Source organism: Argentina anserina, chromosome 2, assembly GCF_933775445.1.
Source record: "Argentina anserina chromosome 2, drPotAnse1.1, whole genome shotgun sequence".
NCBI lineage: Eukaryota > Viridiplantae > Streptophyta > Magnoliopsida > Rosales > Rosaceae > Argentina > Argentina anserina.
The window spans coordinates 23,506,114-23,534,041 of record NC_065873.1 but is presented as its reverse complement, the minus strand read 5'-3'; the positions used below and the strand labels follow the sequence as shown (position 1 = coordinate 23,534,041).

Sequence of the window (27,928 nt, the reverse complement as noted above, 5' to 3'; positions counted from 1 at the left end):
TGTTAAGTTAACTCAACAATTGTTTATTGTTTAATGATGACCGTGGTGTAAGTGAAACGGATTAGCACAAGTAATCGGATGTAAAGTGCAGAATAATTGAGCGAAGGTAGGTTAGTGCTGAGGTAACGCTGCTATGGCCAGGGATATATAATGCTTGCTAATGATGGCCTACATGTCTGGCCTACATGTGTTTGGCAGCTTACATGGGATGGGCAACAGCAAAGCCAATGCCAGATGATGCTCAACTGTCGTTAAAAAATTGCAATGCCAAACCAAAACCAACATTCATGGAAACCAAAATAGATATGAAATTTATATCAAACATGTCTTTCTTTTATTCAGCAAGCAAGCTTTATAACAAAAAAAGGCCTTACGGCTCCAGTTCAACTACATTCTTCATGCACACCACACAAAATGAAACTCCAGACTTCTACACTAAAAAGGGAGCTGGAGATGTGTAGGTGCGCGGACTACAGCATTTAAAAGAGCTATAACTTAATCTAGACTACTTACAGGTTACATTTTCAGATTTACAACCAAAACCAATTCAGCATCATAACTGAAGATCCATGTAAACAGGTCAAGTTAGTCATGAACTATAATTCCCATCTCCACGTGCTGGGCAATGTCCCTTTGGCGTTGGTGTAGAACGCGAACAAACTCGTCCAAGCTCAAATGTCCATCTCGATTTGCATCGAAAACATGAAAGATGATTTCAACCACATTGTCACTGAGAGCTATGCCACATACCTGCAATCAATTAACCAAATTATGAGAAATAATGTTATACTTGATTACCTGTTGCCTCACTTGCCTGTGATAATGAGATTGGATAAGTCAATTTATGTAAGGTGAGATTTAATCAATGGTGGCCTATCCAACAGCTCCCAAAACTCTAGAAAAGCAATAACCATAGACTGAAATGAAGTTATAATCAAGAGGTAAGAAAGACTAGTATCTTACATGAAATGCAGCTCCCTTGAAATCCTCTCGTGTTAACCTGCCATTTGCTTTACCATAGCTGAAAAGGGCCAAAGAAAATGGCTGCAGTTTTTTGCGAAGCTCTGCAAAGTTTGTGAATTCCTCAAATGAGATGTGAGCCTCTTTAAGATCTGGTTTATCATCCAGTTCATCAACCCGATCAAGCAAACTGCTCAGATGACGCATGTCAGCGGATGCAACCATTGATAATGCAAAATCCTTTGCAATCATGACTCCTCGCTGTTTGTAGTCGTAGTGGGAGAACTCCAACCTCAGCATCTAAAGATACAATTTTGAAATTAAATACCGATGTGCATTTTAAATAACAAACTAACAAGGTAAAGTGCATGGCATTATTTGCATACATTGCAAGACGCAATAAAAAGTGGCAATGTCATTAATATTGAATTTATAACAGCTAAATCGTTGAATGTTAACTTCTCCACATGAATTAAACTGAACAGAACCTAGGCTTCATGAAAATGCATATATCCTAGCATGACGAAGGGCAGAAGGCTAAAGGCAAAGAACTGACCAAGAAAAACTGAACATGAATAGTGTGTTGAACATGACGAAAATGCCTAAGGTCTAGGGAACCAAATGAATAGAATCTTACTTCCTTGTCTAAGTCTCTCAAAAACTGGACAAATTTATCAAGTTGAAGGTGAGCATTCCCATCTTCACCGAAAAAGAACTCCACAAGCCCTCCATTTTCAACAGAATCCCTAACTTTTAGTCCACTTCGAAGTCCGCCCCTCTTCTGAGCACCCTGTCTATTGCAGGCTCGCATCAATGTCATCACTTTTTTAAATTCTTCCTTGTCAATTTCTCTATGCATAATGGACAAACATTCATGTCAAAACCAAACCAAGTATAATGAAGGTCCAAGAAAGAGTCTGAAAAGCTCTAAATGTACTTACCCACTATCGTCAGTGTCAAACATTTTGAAAATCACATAGAAACTGGACTCTGGAATGCTTAGCAGTGTTACAAAGAAGATATACCTGTTAAAAGGAATCTTGTTAGAAGTGGCAAAAAAAATGCATAATTGATTGATTTAAAATGAAGAACGAAGAGAAACTCACTCTTTGAAGGAAATATATCCATCGCTGTTTACATCAAAAAGCATGAAAAAGTTTGATGGTGTACAGCGCAACTCGCCAGGATTCCTTTCACCTCTCAAATACCCGTCTCTAACAAGGTTGGATTCAGATGGTGGGAAAACAGGAACCACTGCCCTCATGAGATCTTCTGGTCTCATAAGTAATTCGCCATCTGATGTACATGCAGATGCAAAGTACCCAAACACCTACATGAAGCAGAAGAGGACACTAGTCATAGCGGGAGTATTTTTCACAAACTCAAACCCCAATAATTAAGATCTCTGCAATCATCTAGATTTACAATTTCAGGCAAGTAAAATGGAAAAAGAAGACATGTTCAGTTTGGAAAACAGAAGAGAAGGTCCAAAAGTGACAATCAAGTATATAACCATGTCATTGCCAAACATATATTTTGATAACTACAAAGAGATTCTACATATAAAAATATTAACAGAATAACCAAACAAGCATCATCAACATCAGATAGATATATGATTGCGTTATAAATTTACTTAATACGGCCAGGGCCTTGAGCCTAGGTTGTAAGTCCTCTTTCCTGCCTAAATATAATCAGGCATCATATCCTAACCCAAACCATTAGCAATTGTCAACTAAACTTTTTATTTTTTCTTTCCCACCAGTCTCCATTTTTCATACATATTTACGACAATGCCGCATTTTCGTCTATCCAAAATCAAGTCTTCCATCTACCACCTAATACAGCATGAATTTTCCGCTATTATATTATTGTTGATAAGTAACCAATTATACGGCCACAAGTACATAAAGTTAAATTAAATTGATGAATACCTTCTCCGGCGGACTCCCCAACCTCATACGCTTCTCATAATTGAAGAAGATCCTTCTCCTATAGGCATCTACGCCCCCCAAAAAAAAAAGGATAAATTCAAAGCAGAAAAAAAGAGAGAAATTGAAATACTCGCGGTAAAAATTGAAAATCCATACCTCCGAAGAGAAACTTGGCCTTAATTTCAGGTAACGATAGTTTTTGCAGCAGAGAACGCGGTGTCGGCCGGTTCTCCAAACCCGTTGACCAGTCAGCGAAGGCCGGCGACGACTTGTTGAAGAAATCCGAGTCCTGATTAGACCACAGCAGCAGCCCAAGGCCCGACCCGGCCGTGATGCCCAAGATCCATTTCAAATACGAGTTTTGGGGGTTAGAGTCAAAGCCGGAGATGGTGCTGATCAGAGGGAGCGGCGAAGAGGAAGGATGGGATGCTGTGGAGAAGTTGTAGATGTGGAGGCGTTGGTAAATTGACGGTGCGGATCGTCGGAGGGACATGGGGGAAAATTGCAGAGACTGGAGAGTTGAGTTTTTTAGGGAAGTGGGGAAAAGACGATGTGAAATAGCCGAGTTAGCTGCGGGAGAAACAAATTACCGACCAACTTTTATTTTACATATCTAAAATAATTAAGCAAATCTAATTTTAAATAGAGAAAAGACACGTGACGAGTGTTTATAAGGGAAATTTTAGTTGAAAACAGCGGGCGTGTCCGGACGTGGGTAATTTAAAGAGTTATTGTTGTGGATCGGTGGCGGGCTTTACGAGGTTTGGCGCGGAGAACCCGAATATTAGCGCGGGTAGCCTAGCCCAAACGTGTTTTCTTTTCCCTGGGCTCATTTCTAGCCCAGGCATGTTATTTTACTTGAATTTTCTCTCCTCCTCTTTTTTTTAGACTTGACTTGAGGTACAAGTGTAGAGTATTGAACACGATCCAAGCTTGAGTGCAGTTGAGAACTAATAACAAGATTCAATAAACTATAACTCAACAGAATTGGAATGAATGAGCCACCTTCTTATTGGATAAAGTTGGCTTTATATAGCCTTACACATCTAACATAAAACTAAAACAAAGGATCACGATTAGCATAACATCTGCTAATGTGGTTAGTGTAGGTTTGACCACTAACAATCATATCTAAGCCTAAAGACTATGAATTTTTAAACAGAAGCAAAGACTGAGTATGTATGACTCAGTAAACACCTAAAACACAAGCATACAACTCAACAATCTCTCTTTTAAACTAACAACTCAGTGTTAGTTTATCCCAGACACTTCACAAACTCCTAGCTGCTCACGAAACTTTTTGAAGGCATCCAGTTTCAATGGCATAGTTAACAAATCTGCAATCTGATTATGTGTACCACAATGCACCATCTCAATAGCTCCATCCTTTGTAAGATCACGCCGAAAATGAAACCGCACATTAATATGCTTACTTCGTCCATGCAAAACTGTATTTTTGGATAACTAAATAGCTTAATTATCATCACACAACACAGTTGTACAACCTTCTTGTGTATACCCCAACTCCTTTAAGATTCTCCTCATTCAGACTGCTTGACATGCACAAGCTGCGGCAGCCACAAATTCTGCTTATGTAGTTGAAAGCGTGACTATAGGCTGTTTCCTCGAAGACCAAGTAATTGCACCACCATTCATTAAAAACAAGTAAATAACTTAAAAAAACTCAGTGTTAGTTATCCCATACACTTCACAAACTAGAACTCATTTGATACCATAAAAAAAAAGGTACTATTGGCCTTTTTTAATTAAAATTTTAATTTAATTTTTTAGTTTATTCTATGCTATAATACCAGAATGTTGAGAACTAATAACAAGATTCAATAAACTAGAACTCAACAGAACTGGAGTGAATGAGCCACCCTCTTATTGAACAAAGTTGGTTTTATATAGCCTTACAAAACTAACAGAAAACTAAAACAAAGGATCACAATTAGCATAACATATGCTAATGTGGTTAGTGTAGGTTTGACCACTAACAGTCCTATCTAATTCTAAATAGTGGAATTATTAAACAGAAGCAAAGACCGAGTATGTATGACTCAATAAACACCTAAAAACAAGCAAATAACTCAACAAAGGGCTACATTAAAATTGAAGCATGCAAAACTGTCCAAAATCAGATATAAGTAATTCTAAGCGACCCTTAGTATGCAACCTAAAAAATTCAAGAAACTAAGGTGGGCTAAAATCACCACAACAACTTATTTGCCATTACCGGAAGCACCCGAGTCAACTTAATGTTTAGAAGTTTATATTGAACACCAATGATACCATACTATGGGAGTGTCGATGCACAAAAGGGCGACTTTGTTGTGGAATGCGAGGGAACGACGTTACATTTGGGAATATTATACCATCGCCATCGCGTTGAGTGCATTCAGCAATCAACAACGTACCACACTCCATTTGAATAGTTTCAGGAGGGAGGTGATACGGTCCGTTTAAATCAATATGAATGCTAGCTAGCATTATTATGTGATTGCATTAGCGTACCATTTTTTTAAGACAAAGGAAGACTGATCAACTGACATTAAATCATACAACCTCACTCAATCGAGCATCAGTATCCTTTTCATTTCTTTACATCACACTTGCACCGAAAAACTTTGCCAACTTACGAACATTGTGTATCAACTATTATTACATTCTCATCTTTCCTCCCAACAAAAAAAAACACCATGAGACACATGTGAGTATCTACTGCACATTTTTCTCCATTGCTCTCTCTTCTTGTTTCTGTTATCCGTTTAAAACTTTAAATGTTCATTCTAAATTCATAGAGAGTACGTACATACAAAGAACGTGATGACCACAGACAGTGATGGACCAACTTTTTTCCGTTAAAATTTTTTATCAGCTTAATTACTGCACCATCATTCTTTCCATACCACTAGACATAAAATTTTAATGTGAATTCATGTCTATATGCACATATCACGTTTGGCAGCATATATGCATCTCCACGCAAACCTGACTTGTATCCGATATGGAAATATGATTCAGAGAATCTCAACCAAATGAATAAGAAATTGCCAATTCAGTTCAATCCGATTTCCATGTAAAACCGTAACACCAGTAGTCTAGGATAAGGAGTGAGACGTCAGCCTCAACCCCAGAACAAGAGTTAGGCTTATATTCCCTGCAATTGTGACCCCAAATATGCGTTCCTTACCGCTTCATCCCCCCGTCAACGATGTCGTATTAGGCCATGGCTACCAGCTGCAAGAGAGGTTTCTGTGAAGAATATTGATATGGACATGGCAACCAAAAAGGGTTGAAAATCTCGACATTTTTCTCAATAAAGAAAAAGAGAGAGCTTGAAGATGCTTCCCTTCAAAGCTTAGGTTTGGTTGGTGGATTGAGCTAGACCATGGAATGTGAGGTGCTGTGATGTCATGATGGCTACATACATCATCATCACCACCCATTAATATATAGCATTTCTTGTGTCCCATTCAAGAATCTTCTTTTCTTCCTTTTATTTCAGTCACGGCACCGATCACGGATCACGTCAAAGTTACCGTCTAGTGTCTCTATTAATGGTCCAGCCTTCTGCTTTCAAATTTCCAGGTCATATTATGTCATCACTTTCTGGCTTCCCATACCATGCCAGTTATTTTCTCATTAGTCATTAGTCATTAGATTGGTCATTGGTCCATCAATAGATTCTTTCTGTGTAAATATCGGAGTTACCATGTACACACAAAAATCCATTCATTTATTTTCGTATTTTTCAAACTTTCTATACAAGCTAGGGATACAGTTCTTCCAATTTTATCATTATTGTTTTCAATTTTAAAATTTCTTTTATTTAGTTTTATTTTCTTCTGGAGTCATTTTTGATTTCGTCAATACCAATGGAGACACGAGGCCTTCCGGGAATTCTCAAACGTCATATAGTTCAAATTTTCATTTCCCTCAAAGTCCATGAGTAGTCAAATATGAAGCCTGCAACAGAAGGCACCCAGCTCAAGACAAGTTAGAAAAATTTAAAGGACAGCAAATGAAATTTGACGAAGTCTAATAACAAAGAGTAATGAAATTAATGAAGGAATATACCTGGCATAAACACAACGCAACCCGCTACACAATACGGCGGAGTAAACGGAACGGAGCTTAACAACACGCAACGCAACTGAACGGGGCGGACCACAGAACGGAACTGAACCGAACGGGACGGACCACTGAACGGAACTGTGAACGAGAGAGCAGACACAACGGTGGTGAACGGGACGCTGCAATAGATGGAACAGCTGTGTCACACAAAACGAGAAACCAAACTGAACCAATCTTTGCAGCTTAATGAAATTGATCATGGATCTTTCTTGATTAGATTTTAGTTTTGAAGATTTCTGGATTTTAGATTATAAGGTTCCGAAAATGGTTGCTTCCAATTTCCAAAAACTAATGATATCATTTCAACTGTACAAATATGGAGTTTCTCTTTTCACAGTGCCGTTCAGTAGTAGCAGTAGTCATCCAGAAGCACAAAGCTCGCCGGGGTCGACTCGGCGCCACCGCTTCAATATTTCTTCGTCTGAGTTGAGCTGGAGTGAGCAAAAGCCTTTGGATCTGATTCGGATCTGGTGCGACGATGTTGGACTCGCCGGAATATAAGATCGGAAAAATAGAGAAAATGACCAGAAAATAACCAACCTGTGTCTGCTCTGTAAAACAAAAAAACAATCCAGAGAGATAAAACATCACTCAGCTATCGGCCTTGGACATGACCGAGAGGCGGCTCTGCCGTGGCTGAAACCCAGCCCTCCGCCGCTGCTGATGCGAAGACGGACGAATCAGAGCCGTCAAAGCTCTCTTCACCCACTCGCCCTCGACACCGCTGATTCGAACCAGCGAGTTCGTCATGGCAGATCTGCGCATGTTCAGCCTGTTGTTCGGGTACGGCGTCTGATTGTGATGCTGCTGATTTGAGCTCCCTTGATTCTTGTGAAGACTGCAGCGGAAAGAACCCGGATGCGTCGTCGGCGAGCACATACACGTCTTCCTCGCCGCCGCGATCGGGCCGTTCTTCTTGGAAACAGTGATGGATCGGTTGGGGGAGATGGAGCGGTGCTCGATGGAGAAGCGGACGGCCGGGGAGAGCGCGCTGGAGGTGTAGAGATTGACGCGTGTCGGCGAAGCGGCGCGGTGGTGGTGGTAGTCGTTGTGGTTGTAGTGGCTGTGGTTGTCCTGGTGGCTGTTGAAAAAGGCGGAGGACGGTGAGGAGAAGCTGGAGCTGGTGGAGGAGGCGAAGCCGGAGGCGGTGGATTGGATGGAGGCGTTGGAAGAACCGGTGTAGAATCTTCCGGAAGGTGAGAGAGAGCGGAGAACCGGCCCACTGGGGCGGGTTCGGGTGCGATGAGATGAAGCAGATGCAGTCGCCATTGGAGAGTTTTTAGAGAGAGAAAGCTGGAGGAGAGAGAAGAGGGAGGTGGTTTGTTATTTGCCCTAAGGGCCCTTTCGGGGTTTGGTTTGGCAAACCTAATGAGTCTCAAGGGCGGTTTTTATAGATGGGAGGCGGGAGGGCGGGTGGGAATTAGTTGGAAGTTGAGTGGGTATTTGGGGTATTGTGTTGCAGAGCGTCTGGTGGTTTCTCTTTGCGGAATCTTATCCAACGGCTGTGGTGATTGCGACCTGAGGTAAAGGACGAGGGTTGGAGGCTTGGAGCCGCTTGGCCAGCCCTGCTTTTACTGAGGAGCCTGCCACGTTTCGGCTCTATTGGGCAACGCTGGCACGGGAATGTACAGGAAGCCCAGGTTTGTTCCCTTAATTACATCTTGACATTGGCTGGTTGTTTGTGGACTTCCCAAACTGACCCGGACTTTTTCCTTTTTCCTCCTGCGGAGATTTTGTTTTTATTTATTTTATCTTATTTTTATGAGAAGACTCAAGACCGGTAGGTGTTAGGTTTTTTTGTTTACTTTACCGGGAAGTTTGAGATGTAGAGAAATTAAAATGGTGGGCATTGTGATTTGTGAGTGGGCTGTTTGTAATAATAATGATGAGTTGGGTCCTTTTAGGTTGAAATTCATTTCGTTAGGTGGAGTCCTTTTGTAATGCTCAATTAAGAGTGCACATCTATTGTCCTCTAGGGATTTTGTTCCCTTTTTATTCAAATCTTTCTGATCTTCTTTTGATATTTCAATATTTTTTACCATAGGATCAAATACATTATGCTTTTGAATTGTTGGATTTACTTTTTTGGTTTTTTATGGATTTGGGATTGTAAATTCAAGTTATTGATAAGCAGACTACAATTCTAATATACAAGTTAAAATTGTCAGTCAAGTATGTTATAATGTTATATATTGATTTAGTCGAATACGTTATAAAAGAAAATAAAACATCATCGTGAATTGAAGTCTGACCACTTTAACACTTTGTGAATCAAACTTGGCTTGGGGCTTCCTTCTTGACACTCGGCCCAATTAAACTTACTTTGATCTAGCTAGATAGTTTGATAGTTTCAATTGAAATTATAAAATTTATTCTGATTCTCCGTATAAGGTAAGCATTTGTGATTTGTATTCTTTGAAAAAACTACTGAGTGAATTGTCAAAAAAAAGAACTACTAAGTGACGGTTCTTGTACGGACACTAAAGTCCCCATTGATGGATTAGTAAACGATTATACATTTATACATATACGCATCAAGCTAAAACTCCATCCATATTCTCCATGCGTCACCCGTTTAGCATTGACTATTGAATTTGTTAATGTTGTGATTACACTCGGTCTAGTACGCCGTATTCCTTGTGAAGCTTGATACGCCGTACTCCCTGCCTTTTTCCTGTCACAAGTGGCACACGTCGTCAAAGTAGAGACCACGCCGGCGTGGTCTTCAACTCTCCCACGCTTAGGTTAGAATAATGGTAATTTATGCAGAGTTACAGTAGGGGATTTAGTACACTTACCTTATGAGGTCGAGAGTTTGACATTTTATTGTTGAGTTGAGGTGGATCATTTATCTATCTTTCGATGTGGGACGACGTCCGATTAAGGTGTTCTCTAGAGTCTTCTATGAGATGCGCATGAGGGCGCGTCCGTAGCCAGTTTGGGCCGCGGGGAGGCCCGTTGTGTAGATAGTACGGCTGACTTGCTATTAATATTGTAAGACTGCTATACATTAGCCTTAATGCGCTGATAGTTGTGCTGATTATGGCGGGCATAAGCCTATGCCAATAAGTCCCCCAAGTTCCCAGTCTAGGGAGGTGATTTCTTGACTGGGGAGTTAATATTTGAGTGTTCTGCCATAATCAACAATGGGTCTCACTGACCCTCTCGTAGTCCCCCCACTCCCCGGTTAAGGAATGCCGAGTTGTGTTGTGTCGTACGTTTGATCGTTCTTTGAGCGTAGTGCGTCCGTCATGGCGTAGTAAGATCTTACCCGTGGGACGTCTTTCGTCGCTATCTGTGAGCGTAGTGCGTCCGTCATGGCGTAGTAAATTCTTACGCGTAGGACGTCTTTCGTCCCTATCTATGAGCGTAGTGCGTCCATCATGGCGTAGTAAGTTCTTACGCGTAGGACGTCTTTCCTCGATATCTGTGAGCGTAGTGCGTCCGTCATGGCGTAGTAAGTTCTTACGCGTAGGACGTCTTTCGTCGCTATCTGTGAGCGTAGTGCGTCCGTCATGGCGTAGTAATTTCTTACGCGTATGACGTCTTTCGTCGCTATCTGTGAGCGTAGTGCGTCCGTCATGGCGTAGTAAGTTCTTACGCGTAGGACGTCTTTCGTCGCTATCTGTGAGCGTAGTGCGTCTGTCATGGCGTAGTAAGTTCTTACGCGTAGGACGTCTTTCGTCGCTATCTGTGAGCGTAGTGCGTCCGTCATGGCGTAGTAAGTTCTTACGCGTAGGACGTCTTTCGTCGCTATCTGTGAGCGTAGTGCGTCCGTCATGGCGTAGTAATTTCTTACGCGTATGACGTCTTTCGTCGCTATCTGTGAGCGTAGTGCGTCTGTCATGGCGTAGTAAGTTCTTACGCGTGGGACGTCTTTCGTCGCTATCTGTGAGCGTAGTGCGTCCGTCATGGCGTAGTAAGTTCTTACGCGTAGGACGTCTTTCGTCGCTATCTGTGAGCGTAGTGCGTCTGTCATGGCGTAGTAAGTTCTTACGCGTAGGACGTCTTTCGTCGCTATCTGTGAGCGTAGTGCGTCCGTCATAGCATAGTAAGTTCTTACGCGTGGGACGTCTTTCGTCGCTATCTGTGAGCGCAGTGTTTGTAGGTTGAGAGCAGCGCCATTCGCGCTGTGGGCCGCAAGTGTCATACATGTATTGGGCGGATGTTTCGCGAACGATTCAAATTCGTGGGGTGACGTTATCCGAGAAGACAGTTATTGCGTGTAATTAAGGCGTGCATAACTGAAACGTTACCTCGGTAACTCATGCCACGTGGTGGGATGTAGAGCAATGTCTCTTGGGTCGACGGCTAAGATGTGAGTAACGGTTATCTGGATCTGACGGTTAAGGGATGCTTTTGAGAAATCAACGGGCGAGATGTGAGGTGAAGTTTAGTATAAAGGGGTGAAAGGGATAGAATGGCTGTCATTATCGACAGATCTAAGTTTTTCGAAATCTAAATTCTCCCATTCCCTCTCTTTTGCTCTTGTCTGCTCCTCTTCGCGTTTGGAAGAACTCATCGAGATTTTTGTGTGAATCGGTTTTGTGAGGTATGTTTTTGATCTGAATCTCCTTTATAAGGCTTGTGGCTTTGGTTATTTGTTGGTAGATTTGTGCTTATAGGGTAGATCAGTGGTTTTGGGTTTGGGTTTTTCCGGCAGATTTGTGGGTTTTGGGTCTATTTGATCTTTGAATGGGTGTTTTCCGGTAAAGTGGGGTGTTTGTACGGGCGGTGCGGATGGGTTTTCGCCATTAACTGGGTTTGATGTTCTTCATGTTCTTCGTGTTCTTCGTGTTCTTCATGTTCTTCATGTTCTTCAAACTCGTTCTTGCGAGGTTCATAGGATATATCTGACTAACTTTCTGACTTCTAGTTCTAAGGTGTTCGCCTTTGACTTCAGTGTTGCTTGCTGCGGCATAATGCCTAGGAAAAATATACTAAATGACAGCGATTCCACGTTTGTAGAAGGAAGTTGGTCCGCGTCGTCATCTTCTTGGTTGTGGACAAGTGAATTAGAGGCCAACTACTTGGATTTGGTGCGGCGTAGTGGTGGAAGTGACTTGCGTCTCGAAGATCGTACCGCTGTCTTTGCAAGAGTGCTGGCGAACTGGGACACGAGTGAATCGTCAAGCACCATGGAGTCACAACGTGAGGAGATTGGAGAAAGTGACGTGGATCTCGCTCTGGGACAAGATCAAGGTGTGTCAGAGCGTATCGCGAGTGCTTCGGGGACTAGCACTTTAGGCCCAACACTGAGCCCAGTGCCTGTAAGGCATTGGTTAGATGGCGGAGTAAAGAGGTCGGAGGTGGAAGAACCACATGGAGCTGACTCCACCGTAGTGATCGGCTACGTGGAGGAGTTTAAGTTGCATGCCGCGATCGTCACCCGTGCAATTCGGCGTGATTAGTTTGGTTCTATGTTGCCTAACGGGTACGCGCTAGTAAGTCCCTCCGTACTACGGCTTGGGGTGGAGTTGCCGTTAGATCCCCGCCTGCAGTGTCTTGTGGCGGAGTTTGACTTGGCTTTTGGCCAAGTCAGCTACAATATGTGGCGAGTCCTTCTCGGTCTCTGCTCACTCTTCTACCTCTCAGGGTGTTCGGCTCCTACTGCGGCGGAAGTGCTCCATTTCTTCAAGGTGGATTATAACCAGCGCAATGGTAATGGAGGGACTGCGCGATTTGTGAGGCGGGATGAGCGCAGTGAATACCAGGTTTTAGAGAACTGGCCCACCTCGGAGGCGAACTGGAGAAAAAACAGCTTCGTAGTAGAGATGAGATGGGAATATGGGCGCATTAACGGGGTAGAGTATCTCCCAGAGAGGCGTATTCCTTCGCGGTTTCAAGCCATTAATTGTAGGTTTCAATGCTTTACTAAATTTTGTTGCTACGGAATAACTGTTTGCTGACGCTGCCTTTTTTGTTGTTGCGTAGCTGGAAGGAGGTTGGTGTTGTCGGAGCGAGAAGTTGATCGAGTAAATCGTGTGACATATCTTTGGAGGTCCCAAGGTGAGGACTTAGTCCACGATTTGAAGGTATTGACGAACCCGTACCTTCTGTTTGAACAAGGATTGCTCCGTCGCCATCGTAAGTAGAAGTGCTACGTTCTTTACTCTTCTATTCTTTGTTTATGGCGTACTAATATGATATTATATGTGTAGCTACGATGCTCTCGGTGAACAGGAATTTTGAAAAATCGGAGCGCATCTGTTGCGCCAGATTTCTGCAGCAGGAAGATCTCGACGTAACGCCAGATACTGAAGGACTAGCGGTAACGATGTTGCGACGTGTTATGTCTAAGAAGGTGGCGGCATCTACGAAGAAGGTGAATGCCTCGGCGAAGCGGGTCGAGGATTCCCCTGCGGTCGTGGAGCTACCGATTCCCTCGCACGCGAGCCTGCCAAACGAGCAGGGATTGCCGCGCCGCAGCGATACGGAAGGGGTGGGCCGTATTGATGCCGATCCGCATCTGGCTGATCCGGCGGTGTCCCAAGAGACCGGAAGGAAGAAGAAGGTGCAGAAGGCGGGCGCGACTTCGATGAAAACAAAGTCATTCGCTGCTTCTGAAGATGTGGAGGATGTGATGGTGGAAGCTTCGCCTCCTAAGAGACAGAGGACTACGCAGGTGGCGCCTTTCACCTTTACAGAATCTCGGGTCTTCGAGGATCTGTCCGCGTTGGACCGTAGTCCTTTGAGCCAGTTGGGGACTCCGAAGCTGGAGAAGTTGGTTTTACTCAGCCAGCGCGCCGGCCTGAGCAATGTTGGCGTATCAAGCTGCGAGTGAGGAGTAGGATGGGGTGATAAGATTTTTGTAATCTATCTCTCGTCGCCGTAGTACTTCATTTTCATTTCTGTAATTTTTTTTTGCATTTTCTTCTGTAACGGCCTTTGTGCCGAACTCACTATCTTTTGACGAATAGAAGTTCTTTTGATCCAAGTGATTGTTTATATTATTGCCGTAGCAATATTGTGATTGTTATCTTGTACTTTTGGTTGTATGCTTAATGTTATCTTTGTTGTGCGCACAATGAAATAGTTTGTCGAAGGAATTGAATTGCCATAGTACGCTAGCGTAGTAAGGATCAATGGTTTGGAAAATTCCTCATTTCATTGATAGCCTGGCCGTAGCTGTTTTGTACAAAGATGGCTTTGGCAGTGTGCCGAAAGTACTCAAACAGTCCGAGTCCGTGTCTTGCGCTATGCGCGGACCCCTACTTGTAGTAGTACTTGAGATGTTCCATGTTCCAAGGATGGGCTAATCTCTCTCTGTACTTGTCCTCTAGGTAGTACGTGTTTGGTGCCACGATTTCGACGACTTTGTACGGTCCGTCCCATCTCGGGCGTAGTCCAGTGACCTTTGTTTGTATCTTCTTTAGGACCCAGTCGCCTAGTTGTAGTGTCCTGCTCTTGACTCTGGAGTTATAGAAGCGTGCTATGCGCTGTTTGTTCTGGATGTTATGACGATGCGTTGTGATGCGTTTCTCTTCCAAGAGATCTTTATCAAGTTGCATATTTTCCGAGTTGGTATCGGGGTCAAACAGCGAAACCCGTTGTGTTGGCTGAATTACTTCGATGGGTAGGACTGCTTCCGTGCCGTACATTAAGCAAAAAGGAGTTTCGCCCGAGGCTTCTGTTGGTGTGGTACGGATTTCCCACAGCACTTGGTCGAGTTTTTCGGGCCAAAGTCCTTTGGCTTCATCCAGCTTTTTTCTAAGAAGGCCTTTGATTAGCTTGTTAGCGGCTTCTACTTGCCCGTTGGTTTTTGGATGTGCTACGGATGCGAATTTGAGCTTAGCCCCTCTTGCCTTGCACCATGTGATGAGGTGTTCGTTATTGAATTGCGTGCCGTTATCTGTGATGATAGACTCTGGCGTACCGTGGCGGTAGAAGATGTTGCGTTGTAAGAAGTTTTGAACCTTCTCGGTTGTAATGGCCGTTAGAGGCACAGCCTCAATCCATTTGGAATGATAATCGATCCACACAATGACCCACTTGAATTGGCATTTTCCGGTGGGTAGTGGGCCAATTAGATCCATTCCCCAAAGGTAATTAATCCACGGGCTGACTATGTAAGATACCGATTCTGAGGGTTGGCGTGGTATGGGTACATGAATTTAACATTTGTGGCAAGATCTGGCGAGCTCTTGTGCATCGGAGGTTAGTGTGGGCCAATAATATCATGTGCAGAGTGTCTTTGCAGCCAATGCGCGGCTGCCGTAATGGTTGTCACAATCACCGCTGTGGATTTCGTTCAAGATCTGCTTGCCTTCCTTGGTTGTGACGGATATGAGGTCGGCTTTCAGCAGACCTTGGCGATAGAGCGTGTTGTTCCGTAGGTAATATATTACCGCTCGCCTCCTTAGTTGCTTTGCCATAGTCTCGTCTTCGGGTAGCCTGCCGTTACGTCTGAATGTTATTATCTCATCCATCCATGAGGCTTGGTCACGCTATACCTGGCATATATGTTGCAAGGTCTGGTAAATGGAGGGATGGTGGAGAATTTCGACCCTGGTATCCTTGTGGCATTGGTGTGGTTGCGCCGTGGCAAGTCTTGCTAAGAAGTCCGCTCTTGCGTTATTGGCCCTTGGTATTTGATTGATGTGGTAGAATTCAAATCGCTTTAACAGCGTTGTGGCGTACGCCAGGTAGGCTGCTAATTGCTCATCCTTTGCAGTAAAGGACCCGGTGATTTGATTGATTATGAGCTGGGAGTCGCTGAACACATTGATGCTGGTGGCACCCGTGCTGAGGGCCAATTGTAGTCCTGCGATCAGTGCTTCATACTCTGCTACATTGTTGGAGGCTGCAAAGTTGAATTTTAGAGCATACTCGAGTTCTAGTCCCCCCGGTCCGCTCAAGATGACCCCCGCTCCGCTAGATTTGGCGCAGCTGGAGCCGTCTACATGGAAGTTCTATGGCGAAATCTTGATGGGGTTGATGACATCATTTGGTACTACTTCCGTCGTATCTCGGGGAATCATTTCTGCGATGAAATCAGCTACGGCTTGTCCTTTTATGGCGGGTCGTGGCTTGTATTCGATGTCAAATTCTGTCAGCTCGATAGCCCACTTGCTGAGTCGTCCGGAGTGTTTTGGGTTCTGTAGTACTTATTTGAGGCGCTGGTTTGTAAGTACATGGATGCTATGAGCTTGGAAGTAGTGGCGCAGTCGTCTGGCTGCTACGATGAGCGCAAGAGCTAATTGTTCCAGTGTTGGGTATCTTGTCTCTAGGCCGTTCATGGCCCTGCCTGCGTAGAAAACTGGCAATTCTTTAGTTCCATCACGGCGAACTAAGGCACTGCTGACCGCGGTTGCGGATACTGCGAGGTAAAGGTACAGAGGTTCTCTCGGCTGTGGGGTTGACAGTAATGGTACTGCGGCGAGGTAGTCTTTTAATCCCTGAAATGCCTCTTGGCAGTCCGGTGTCTATTTGATTAGTTTGCTCTTGGAGTGCCTTAATAGTTTGAAGAATGACTCACACTTGTCAGTCAGTCTTGATATGAATTGAGATAGTGCCACGAGTCTGCCTTGGAGGGCTTCTACGTCTTTCTTGAGTACTGACTGCGCCATATCCAAGATGGTTTGTATCTTTTCGGGATTTTCTTTTATGCCACGTTGACTGACGATGTAGCCCAGGAACTTGCTTTTTGTTACGCCGAAAAAACATTTCTCAAGGTTCAATCGCATCTTGTATTTTTTGAGCACATTGAAGATGGTTCGGAGGTTGGCTACGTTGTCTTCGGCCTTTATACTTTTGGCCAGCATGTCATCGACGTATACCTTAATTTCCCGACCGATGTGTTGGTCAAACATTTGTGTGACGTAACGCACATACGTAGCGCCCGCATTTTTTAATCCGAAGGGCATGACGTCATAACAGTACATGCCTCTGTCAGTGACGAAGGTCGTAGCTTCCTGATCCGCCGGGTTCATGCGTATTTGATTGTATCCGGAGTAGGCGTCCATCATGCTTAGCAACTCGTGACCCACCGTTGCTTCGATTAGCTGGTCAATTGTTGGTAGGGGGAAACTGTCTTTTGGGCATGCTTTGTTTACGTTCTTGTAATCCACACTCATTCGCCATTTACCATTGGCTTTACGGACCATAACGCAGTTTGAGATCCACTCGGGGTACTGCACTTCCCGGACAAACTTCATGCCTTTCAATTTCTCAACTTCTTGGCGTATTGCCGTGCTCTTTTCGTCGTCGAAGCTTCGAAGCTTTTGTTTGATTAGGTGTGCGGAAGGTTTGATGTGCAATTCATGCATGATGATGTCGGGCATGTCCTCATAGGACCATACAAAGACTTCCATGTTGTCGCCCAAGAAACTTGTTAAATCTCTCTCAACAGCGGGACTGAGAGTTGCGCCGATTTTGATCTTGCGCTCCGGATGGTGTGGGAACGACGTAATGCTTTTTAGTGAAGATTCAGGGTTTGCCGGTGTTTTAGCCTTGTATGGCGTAGTCTTCTGCTTGTTCTTGCCCTTCGATGTCTCACCATCTTGTGCATCGACGACCTTGTCGGTCAAGTTTACTGTGGCGTGTACTGCCAGGATTTCATGTCGGTTGTGCGTTTGTCGAATCGCGCGTGTTTGACAATCTTTTGCTACGGATTGTGAACCCCGGACCTGTCCTGTTCCATGCGGAGTTGGGAATTTTATGAGCATCATGTGTCCGGCGATAAAAGTTCGCAGTCGGTTAAGTGTAGGCCGGCCGATGATTCCGTTGTAAGAGCTGTAGGCGTCGACTATGATGAACTCGGCTTCGACGCAAACCGTGCATGGTGCGGTCCCAATGCGTACTGTCATATAATCCGAGCCTAGGGGTTGGGTTATGTCGCCAGAGAAGCTGATTAGCGGTTCGTGGTCTTGTACCAACTTCTTGCCACTACGCTCCATCTTTTCGTAGCATCTTTTGAATAGGACGTTGACTGCGGATCCTGTGTCGATCATCATCTTCCCTACATCCCATTGTCCGCCCAAGACTGCGTCGATGAGGATAGCGTCGTCATTGGGTAAGGAGATGCCAATTTCCTCTTCCTCCGTGAAGGTGATCGGCTTCCACCCTTCCTTTTGCCGCTTAGCGTTTCCTCCTGTGATGGTGTATACCTGCCTTGGGTGATTGTTGCGGTCAAAGTGCTTTTTTGCTCGGTTAGACATGTTTGTCTTCGAGGCTCCTCCCTCTATGACGTTGATGCGGCGCAGGTTCTCAACTGCGGCGACTACGTTCTGCTGTGCTCTTTGCTACGCCGGGCGAACCCCCATGTCGTCATTGGCTCTTAGTATGTAGAGGGTGCGGCAATCGTTCGTGTTATGGCTTCCATTTTCATGAAATCTGCACCACTTACCAGTTTCTGCTTCGGTTTGGGGGCGTAGTGGTCTTGCTGGTTTCCTCAACGTGCCCTGATGTTTGTGGAAAAAGTCTTCCAAGGTATCTTCCCTAGGTGGGGTGCGGTCACGACGGTGTCCCATCGAGTTAACTTGGCGAGGGTCTCTGTTGTCGCGACGTTCGTGGCCAAGTCTCATGTTCTTGTCCCGGCCTCTGTGCCGATCGTTGTTGCGCGCGTCTCGGTGATTGGCCTGATGCCACTCTCTTTTCTTGCCTTTGCTATGGTCTTCTGTGTTAGGGAAGAGCTCTCGCTGGAGGGGAATTGTGTGTATAGATGTCTGCGGCGCGGTGGTTTTGTCTGATCGTACTAGTGTCCGCTTTTCCCCGTATGTGATGTATTCTGCCTGAGCGTAGCGTACTGCTTCAGTCATGATGTCATCATATGTGGCGCCACGTATTCGAAGGTCCACGTTGATATGGAACAAGAAGTTCTCTGACCGTAGTCCTTCCTTAAAAGCGGCCAAGGCGAGCGTTTTGTTCAGGTTCCGACATTTGGATGCTGTTGTCTGTCATCGCATGACGAAGGCGCCCAATGTTTCCCTGCTCTCTTGCTTTACTTGAAATAGGTCATCAGTTGTGTCGGCGGCTCCGGCCATAAGGATAAACCGGTTAAGAAATGATGTGGTCAATTGTGCGAAAGAATCCATAGAGTTCGCCGGTTGTTCAAAGAACCAATTCATGGCATCCCCATCTAGTGTTTCGCTGAACAGGTGGCACAAGGTGGCATCGTCGAATTCTCTACTAGCAGTGACTTTCTTGAAGTTATCAATGTGCCGGAATGGATCACCCTCGCCTGTGTACGGCGTGATTTTTGGACTCTTGGATTGAGAAGGGCGCACGATGTTCATTATTCGCGTAGTGAATGGGCCCGGCCTGGCTGCGAACATTGGTTGGCACCGTGGATTGGCATCTCGTTGTTCTATTGCGGTTAGTCGCTGTAGGATCAGAGCTAGCGTGGCAGACTCACTGTTGTGAGCGGTTGTGTGGGGTCTGGAGCGAGAGGTGACGCTCGTGCTCCCTTCCTCACGGTTGCGAATACGCCGTGGCGATGGTGGCCGCTTCTTAGCGAGTTCGGAGGGAGTCAAGCCGATGCTCAAGTGAACTTGTTCTCGTCTTCTCGTTTGCGCGCTGCCCTCACGGTTTGACTTGCCATGTAAATGACTGCGCTCGAACCGTTCGAGGTGTGCCCGTATCCTATCGAGCTCGCTCTGCAGAGCCGCTACCTTTTCGCGTTCAAGTGCCTCGCGCTGTTGGCACTCGGCTAGATCTCGGGCCATGTTTTCCATTCGTGCGGCAGCTGCCGGATCCGGAGTCGCGTTCGTGCTGACGACTGTTCCGGGTGTAGGTGTGAGGATGATAGGGTCGTTGGCGGAGGGTAGGGGTGGTTGAGGCTGAGGTATGTTATGTCTTCGATGTGACCGTCTGCCGGAGTGGAGGGAGAGGGATTGATAGTGCCCATGTCGAAGTGTAGTTGTTTGGCTAAGTGTTGCATGTGACCCTTTTTTTTGTTGACTTTTTGTTGCGGTTTCCCACAGACGGCGCCAATGTTAATGTTGTGATTACACTCGGTTTAGTACGCCGTATTCCTTGTGAAGCTTCATACTCCGTACTCCCTGCCTTTTCCCTGTCATAAGTGGCACACGTCGTCAAAGTAGAGACCACGACGGCGTGGTCTTCAACTCTCCGACGCTTAAGTTAGGATAATGGTAATTTATGCAGAGTTACAGTAGGGGATTTAATACACTTATCTTATGAGGTCGAGAGTTTGACCTTTTATTATTGAGTTGAGGTGGATCGTTTATCTATCTTTCGATGTGGGACGACGTCCGATTAAGGTGTTCTCTGGAGTCTTCTATGAAATGCGCGTGAGGGCGCGTCCGTAGCCAGTTTGGGCCGCGGGGAGGCCCGTTGCGTAGCTAGTACGACTGACTTGCTATTAATATTGTAAGACTGCTATACATTAGCCTTAATGCGCTGATAGTTGTGCTGATTATGGCGGACATAAGCCTATGTCAACAGAATTAATGATCAAGTTGAAATGTATGGCTGCTCTTGTAGAATAATTCAAATTGGTCAACATGTCTTAGGATTGAAGAAGAAGCGGAAGAAGGTGGAGGGAATGGACTAACCTTTACCCTGCATGCGCAGTTTTTATTGAAACGGTTCCATTGAAATACTTTGGACTATTGAATATAAATTCATTCATACACATACATAAACCCATTTCCAAGGCTAGCTTTGTACAAAAGTGTAGTTGGATTCCTTGTTTTACAATAATTTGAACGGACAAAGTTGATGAAGAAGATGTACGTACTAATTAGTATGCTAATTAGTAGGGCAGTTTTGTTCCTAATTAGTTTTGTCATAAAGTACTCTTCGCCCAATTTGGCAATTCTGATTTGGGACCAAGTAAAAATACGCCAATAGCTACTCCATTCTATTACGGGTTGAATACGAGAGCTCTTCTAGAATAATGGTGATGATCAACGATGATGGTGATCGAAATTCCATATATTCATGCTTGAATACGTATGGATCATAGTGGTTCAATTTCATGCTGTTCTTCTCATTCTTGCCATTAACAATAGAAAAGCTAGAGAAGTTGACGTACTTAAGTTTAACCCTAAAACTACTTCTTGACGAACTCAAATTTCATACTCAATATCATAATTTGCCCCATTTGTAAGCTAACCAGAGGCCTAGAGCTAAGTCAAAGCTTCACAATCTGTTGGTTAAAGAATGAAGCTGAAGCATATATATATATACGGATTTTCTCAGTTAAGGAGGTCCGCACCAATGATTTTGCTGCGGATTTCCATCTTTTTACCACTTTGTGATCGAATTTTCTCATCTTCACCGTCTAGTATCTAGATAATATTGTGTAGATCATCTCTGTAAAATTTCAGCCAATTCGGTAATCGTTAAGGCCCTCAAAATCAAATAACAAATGGACGGACTGAATTCTGTCGAACCGTTACCGTTCATATTTTTAACAGAAAAACACAATTTTGAGTGACTTAACGATTACCAAATTGGCTGAAATTTTGCAGAGATGATCTACACAATATTATCTAGATACTAGACGGTGGAGATTAGAAAATTCGATCAAAAAGTGGTAAAAAGATGGAAATCCGCACTAAAATCTTGATGCGGACCTCCGCAGCCAAGAAGGCCTGTGTATATATATATATACTAGAAGTTTGATTCTTTTATTCACTGCATTATTTGACTACGTGACTAATAGTTTGTGTGTGTTTTGCACGAAACAAAATGAAGTTTAGACAAAGTGGTTTAGTTTTAGAAATGGTAAGTAAACTTTAGTTTGTCTCTACAAAGAGTGGATATTTTCCCTTAAATATACAATATAATCTCGTTAAATTAATATATAATTAATTAATAATATTGTTAAAATAATACTTTTTGTCGTTATTAACTTGTGACTAACATGCTAAATTAATATTTCGCTAAATTTTTAGTATAATAGAAATTTGAAAATTTATATAAATATCGTCGAATATATAAATTAATAGTGACATAATTTATATAGTAAGTTTTAGATTTATGATGATTTCATCGAAGAATTTTCTTGATTTAATTATCATAAAATAAAATAATATAATACATCAGACAATATAATATTTTGAACAACGGTATTCATGATAAATCCAACAATTTATGCACCATATAAAAAGTAAAACTTTTTTCTTTGAAAAATGAAAGAAAATATTTATTATACTGATTATTAATTTATTGATATATTAATATATCATTAAAATAATAAATATCAACCGTGTCGAATCTATTAATTTATAGAGATTGTAATGTATTTTCATTTTTGTTCCCGTCTCTATAAAGATTGAGAGCTGCTCCGGCGAAATTTGACTCTCGTGGTTTTTATCCTTGTTTGGCTACTTGCTAACTGAGACTAAGTTTAGGTGATTCTGATAGCGCCCCATTAGTTTATTTTAGAGGTTAATAAAGTATTAGCTTGGATAAGTGACCAAACCTACCATATCCCATTGCAATCTTCTCCTTCTGCTAAATATTATTTTTTTTGTGTGATACACAATGAAATTTTTAACTATATATGTTTGTGTTCATTCTATCCAATTTTCAGATCTGTTGGAAAGTATCTTACAGAAGATAATTAGCTAGCTAATCATTGGGGATTTCACCCTTTATAGGAAACTTGCTTCCTTCCAGAGGATTAGATTCAACCGGCTTATATTATAAGTTGATGTCCATTTTAATTAATACACATCAGTATACTGTAGACAATAGATAACTTCACATCTGTCAAATAGTGATAAGAGTGAAGCCCTGAATAGTTTAAAACACAATTCTTGTAGAATGGTTTAAGTACTTATAAATTGGTGCATATCTTTAACTAGGTCTTGTTGTCACTTAGTTGCTCTTCAAGGATAAGGCCATGACCTATAAACAAGTAATATAATTATGTAGTACTGAAACAAGTTGTTGAGATATTCAAGGAGATTTGGAGGTAGACTAAGGGGGGTGTATTCAACTCTGATTTCAAATAATTTTGATTGATTTATTATAATCAACGGATTCTGAAAATCCATAGATTATTTCAACTCCACATAGATTCAGTCAGATTTCATTGTATTGTATTGACCAGGTTTGTCTTGATTTGCTTGGATTTCACAAATGCATGTATGATTTTTATATTATTATTAAATAATAAAATATAGAACATGGAGAATTAATAAGTTGGTTATCTTTTTTAACAAATTACAAAATCATAATGTATTTTACAAAGTAATAAAAATATAAAAACAACTAAATATACTCATCCATTCTGACCTCATTGTCATTATAGTCTTCATGATCCCTCTTATTCGCATTGTCCTCATTATTTTCATTCGCATTGTTATCTTCTTGACTTTCATTATCACCATTCCGTGGTCTATTTTCCCACATAGCTTCAACAATAGTTTCCAAGCATTAGCCTCTGCTCTTTGTTGTAGTTGACTTTGAGAAGGTAGTTCAAGATTCTCGTCTTCCATACCAAGTTCTTCATCATTTTCTATTTCAGGAGAAAATTCATCGGAACGACATTCTTTATTACAACTATTAGTATAATTATAAAAACGACCATCATTTCTTTTTTACCTACAACAATTATACTAAATCTAGGCCTCACCAAGATGTGAATGTGGAAATTTGTTTATATATTTGAAATCACTTAATTTTTGTTACCTATCGTGCGCGGTCGAACTGAAGAAATCTATTTGGCAAAGCCCCGGTCAATAAGATTTTATTATGTGAAAACGCCTCTTTTTTTTGTTGACCGAAAATTCCGACGGTTAAACGAGGTCCGAATTGGATGAAATTTTTACACGGTCCCTAAATATATATATCGATCACATCTATTGGTGTCGATCGATAATATTTCGAAACTAGAATTTATTTGTGACTTTTGTTTTAGAATGTTTTCTAACAATTCTTTTATTGTTTCAAACCCTTAAATTAGAATATTATATTGTTTTTCTAATACAAGCCCGTAAGGCCCGGCCCGTAAAAGCCCACAAGGCCCGGCCCGGCCCGGCCCGCAAAAGCCCGCAAGGCCCGCATTATGTGGACGGGCTTGGATCTTCGTATTTTTAAAAATACCCGGTCCGGCCCGACACTTATTTAAATTTATTAAGGCCCGGGCCGGCCCGTTGACGAGCCCTAACTAAATCACAAGAAAAACCCATAAAATTGATTTGAGCAATTAAAATAAAACACATGATTAAAATAAGAACATAAAAATTTTCGATCTTATTATGAGAGAGAGAGAGAGAGAGAGAATACATCAAAATCTCATGTCTAGATGCTTGATTTCTAACAAGCATGATATAGTGTAAAAATACTTCAAAATCCAACAAAATCAACTAATAAATGAAATCATTCAAAATCAATCGATTTTTGAATACCACCAGAATTCATAGGAGTTTTTGAAATCTTAATTGAATACCTTGAGATTTCAATGGATTGTTTAAAATCTTAATTGAATACCACAAGATTTCAAAAGATTTTTCAAATACAAGAAAATCCTATAGAATCCTAGTTGAATACACCCCCTAAGAGGAAGTGGAGGATGATGTGTGATAGAGTATATGAAAATATTACAACTGTATGATGATGAAAGTGACCAAAGTAATTAAGTAAAGCATAGTATTATAATGTGGTAGCTACTAGCTAGTCACATAATCAAGTTTTTGCAGATGATTCTACTTTATTACCTGGGTCATCTGGTTGGGAACCGGCTAGAAGAAAAGACGGAAACCTTTTGAGAAAGAAGATCGAATACGAAACATACAGTCTCGACGAACTTTTGACCAGGACCTAAAGCAGCTTCAAAAAGCCAAAGCACTTGTTCTTCTATATGCCTTGGTCTGTTCTCACGCATGTCCTACAGTTCCATAGTTTTGCTGTGTGAGACAAGCCAAGGATTTAAGAGAAATCAAGAATGCACATAGCTTGATTTCCAATTCACCATTTAATAGATAAAATTGTAATAGTATTGGAAATCTGAGATAGAAATTCTTCATTCAAGATATAGTTACATAGGATATTTAACTTATCAAGAGCTTATTGGCTGATGCGGCCTTCATTTATTGGCTGTGATGTATTCTTATGGGTATGGGATGTAGTTTATTGGTTACAGATCATGAGTTTATTTCCAATATGTGGGGGGACTTCTTGTAATCGACTGATGTTATGTTCTAGATTCCACTTTAGTAAAATTGTCCGCATGTAGGTCTTCTAAAAAAGAAACCCCTTATCAAAGTCGAGAAGAAAAAAAAAATGAAACCTCAGCTTGCGGATACACATTTGACATTATTGTAATAATTCATTGTGCTTAATATGTTCAAGTCAATAGGACAATAGGTATGACTTTCTATATATGTACATTGGTTTGCCCTTTGGCAAGGTTTAAGGTCAGATGGCTCTTATTGATGGCCATACATAGATGATTCCTTCAAGTCTTCAGGCAAAGAAAAGTTTCTAGTAGTATCCAAAAAAAAAAATGTTTCTAGTATTTGGTATCTTTGATATTGATTTGGCTGCCCTTGTGAGATAAGATCGATGTTACGTAGTCGTCTTCTCCATGACAACATAGGCCCTGCAGAGTCCATAAGATGTACCTATCTTGCATTGTAAGAAAGACTAATGAATACTCTGATAATCAAATTCATGGTGTAATTGGAAATGTTCCGAGAAATTAGTTGAAAACTTGAGGAAGATCATCTCTGATTGGAGTGATTGGTATGATGGGAGGCACTATCACTGTACTAATGGTAGCTCAAATTGTGAAAGGGCGTGATCATCTGATCGAATATCTTCCAATGCATATGTGCTAGCAGTGTTACTATGATAACACCATTATCATCAATTTTTTGTATTAAGGATTCCGAAATTGAGATCGATCTATTAGCAAATATATCGTCTGTTGATTATTTTTCAGTAGCTAGCTTTCCGAGATTGTCAATTTGGGAATAGCGGGAGTAAGCCAGCAAGCCACTCTCAATGTTTCAGTTTTGAAGGACAAGAGAAATGATTGAAGGCAACCTATAGCATATATCCCAATGAATGCTCACCTGCAAAGTGACTTCCAAAGATAAAACAAAGCCAACTACTTCGCCACCATATTGAATATCTGTCCAAAACCAGTGAGCATTTTCCAATTTCACAAACTTAATGTACTATATTTTCTCCTGTAATAATGTAGTTAAGAAATGAGGATAATATATAACAAAATTCCAGACTATCAGCACCATTACGAATCTGATCACTATTTTCGGTTAGGCATTATGAACCTAAATTCATATATTAACTCCTGTTTCTTACAATACTACTTAAAAGCTGACCTAATAGCTAGCTCACTCAGAATATGCTTCATTTTTCTGATGATTCTTAATTACCGCATAATATACATGATCCTTGTTTATAGAAATTTGTTTATTTTGTGATACGAAGGAGCCGTGTATAAGATTAAGCTTAAAATACTGTCGATTAGGTCAACCGATCGAAACTACAGAAGAAATTAAGTTACTTAATTTAGCATTGAGAAGGCTGCATTTGCAAGTTGTAAAGATGTTCAAATTTTTAATCATAAGTATAATACCTTAATCTTGATTATGATGCATGATTTCCACCCAAAACAGTGATATTCCTGTTACATATGAGTACAGCAGAACATTTGAATAATGTCATGAAAGGCACAGTTTGGGATGAGTCACATGATGGAGCTGCAATGCAAATAATAATAAGACTTTGGGGACCCAAGTTGGTGAAGAACACTTCACATGAGCACATGGATGAGTAGTTCATAGTCTCATATGGGTGAGGCAATTTTAGAGGTAGACAGCTGGGTCATGTACCTACTGAGACCAGTTCATCTGTAATTTGTGTTTAGTTTTGTTTGTTCTCATCCTCAATTCCTCATGGATATGTCAAACTTCTCAGTTTATCATCATTTTTCCCAGACCAGGAGGCAAATTCAAAACATGTCCTTACTGCAAATAAATCCCTAGCTTGCAGATGATTCCAGGTTACACCTTCCACAATTTATGAATTGTGGGTTAGAACTTGTGACTCCACTCTTTCAGACTTACCCTACTTATCCGATTTCATAAAGTTTTAAATACACTCCACTAAATACTTTATACATACCAACTACTCAATATACCACTTATTTTATTTCTCATTCTAATTTTGTACTAAATACACAACCCAAAACACTTAAAATACCCTTAACTCAATGTATCTTATAATTTTATATGATTTTTGTAATTTTCATATAATTAGCATTTACTAAGATATATTGAATTTGTAGTGGTCCATAAATATTGATTATTAAGAAATTCTTACATATACTTGTTCTTTGAATTCTCAGACATGAAAACGATAAATGTATTTTCTTTTTTTATAAAACTTTACATATTCTTCATTTTCATCGTCGATTTTGTTTTTTTGAAGAAGAGAAAATAAATAAATTATATTGAAATAAGAAAGATCATAATGTCTTAACATAAATTACATTCGTTTGACATTCTAACTTGGAAATTATGATTTTTTTAAGAAAGAAATAAAGTGATGAATTGATAATCAAAATTTTTCACTTAATTTTCTATTAGATAAATAGAGAAATTTTTATATGTTACCGTAGTAACACGTGACAATGTTTAGTGGTATTCCTTACATATTATATTTCGACACGTGGATTTATTATACCAAAATTATAATCTAACATATTTTTAATATTTGTGAAATGACCTTAATGGATATTAATGATTTAGGGTTTGGAGTTTAGAGTATAGGGTTTAAGGTTTAGGGTTTAGATTTTAAAAAGAAACCTAAAATAGATAAAATATAATTTTTCTGATTAAATCGTGCATGTCAAATTGTGATTAGAATAGTAGACAATTGAGTATTGCCATGTGGTGCTACAGTAACATTGAAAAATTATATTAGTTTCCGACTTTTTTCAGAAAAAATTT

The 27,928-nt window shown here is 41.5% G+C and overlaps 3 protein-coding genes across 3 annotated transcripts in view; all 3 read right to left on the bottom strand.

The window, feature by feature from the left end:
• LOC126784692 (uncharacterized) overlaps positions 1-27,928 on the bottom strand; it is a 66,684-nt gene that overhangs the window by 19,245 nt on the left and 19,511 nt on the right. The gene's annotated exons all lie outside the window — the stretch shown is intronic.
• On the bottom strand, positions 343-3,455 carry LOC126784691 (calcium uptake protein, mitochondrial). Its single transcript, XM_050510174.1, has 7 exons — positions 3,051-3,455; positions 2,895-2,962; positions 2,067-2,290; positions 1,902-1,985; positions 1,598-1,811; positions 964-1,260; positions 343-750 (listed from the first exon to the last, which is right to left on the bottom strand). Exons 1-7 carry the CDS (start codon positions 3,385-3,387, stop codon positions 586-588), a joined length of 1,389 nt encoding a protein of 462 aa, XP_050366131.1. The 5' UTR covers positions 3,388-3,455; the 3' UTR covers positions 343-585.
• Positions 7,215-8,373, bottom strand: LOC126784694 (uncharacterized). The gene has a single exon (XM_050510177.1). It carries the CDS (start codon positions 8,298-8,300, stop codon positions 7,623-7,625), a length of 678 nt encoding a protein of 225 aa, XP_050366134.1. The 5' UTR covers positions 8,301-8,373; the 3' UTR covers positions 7,215-7,622.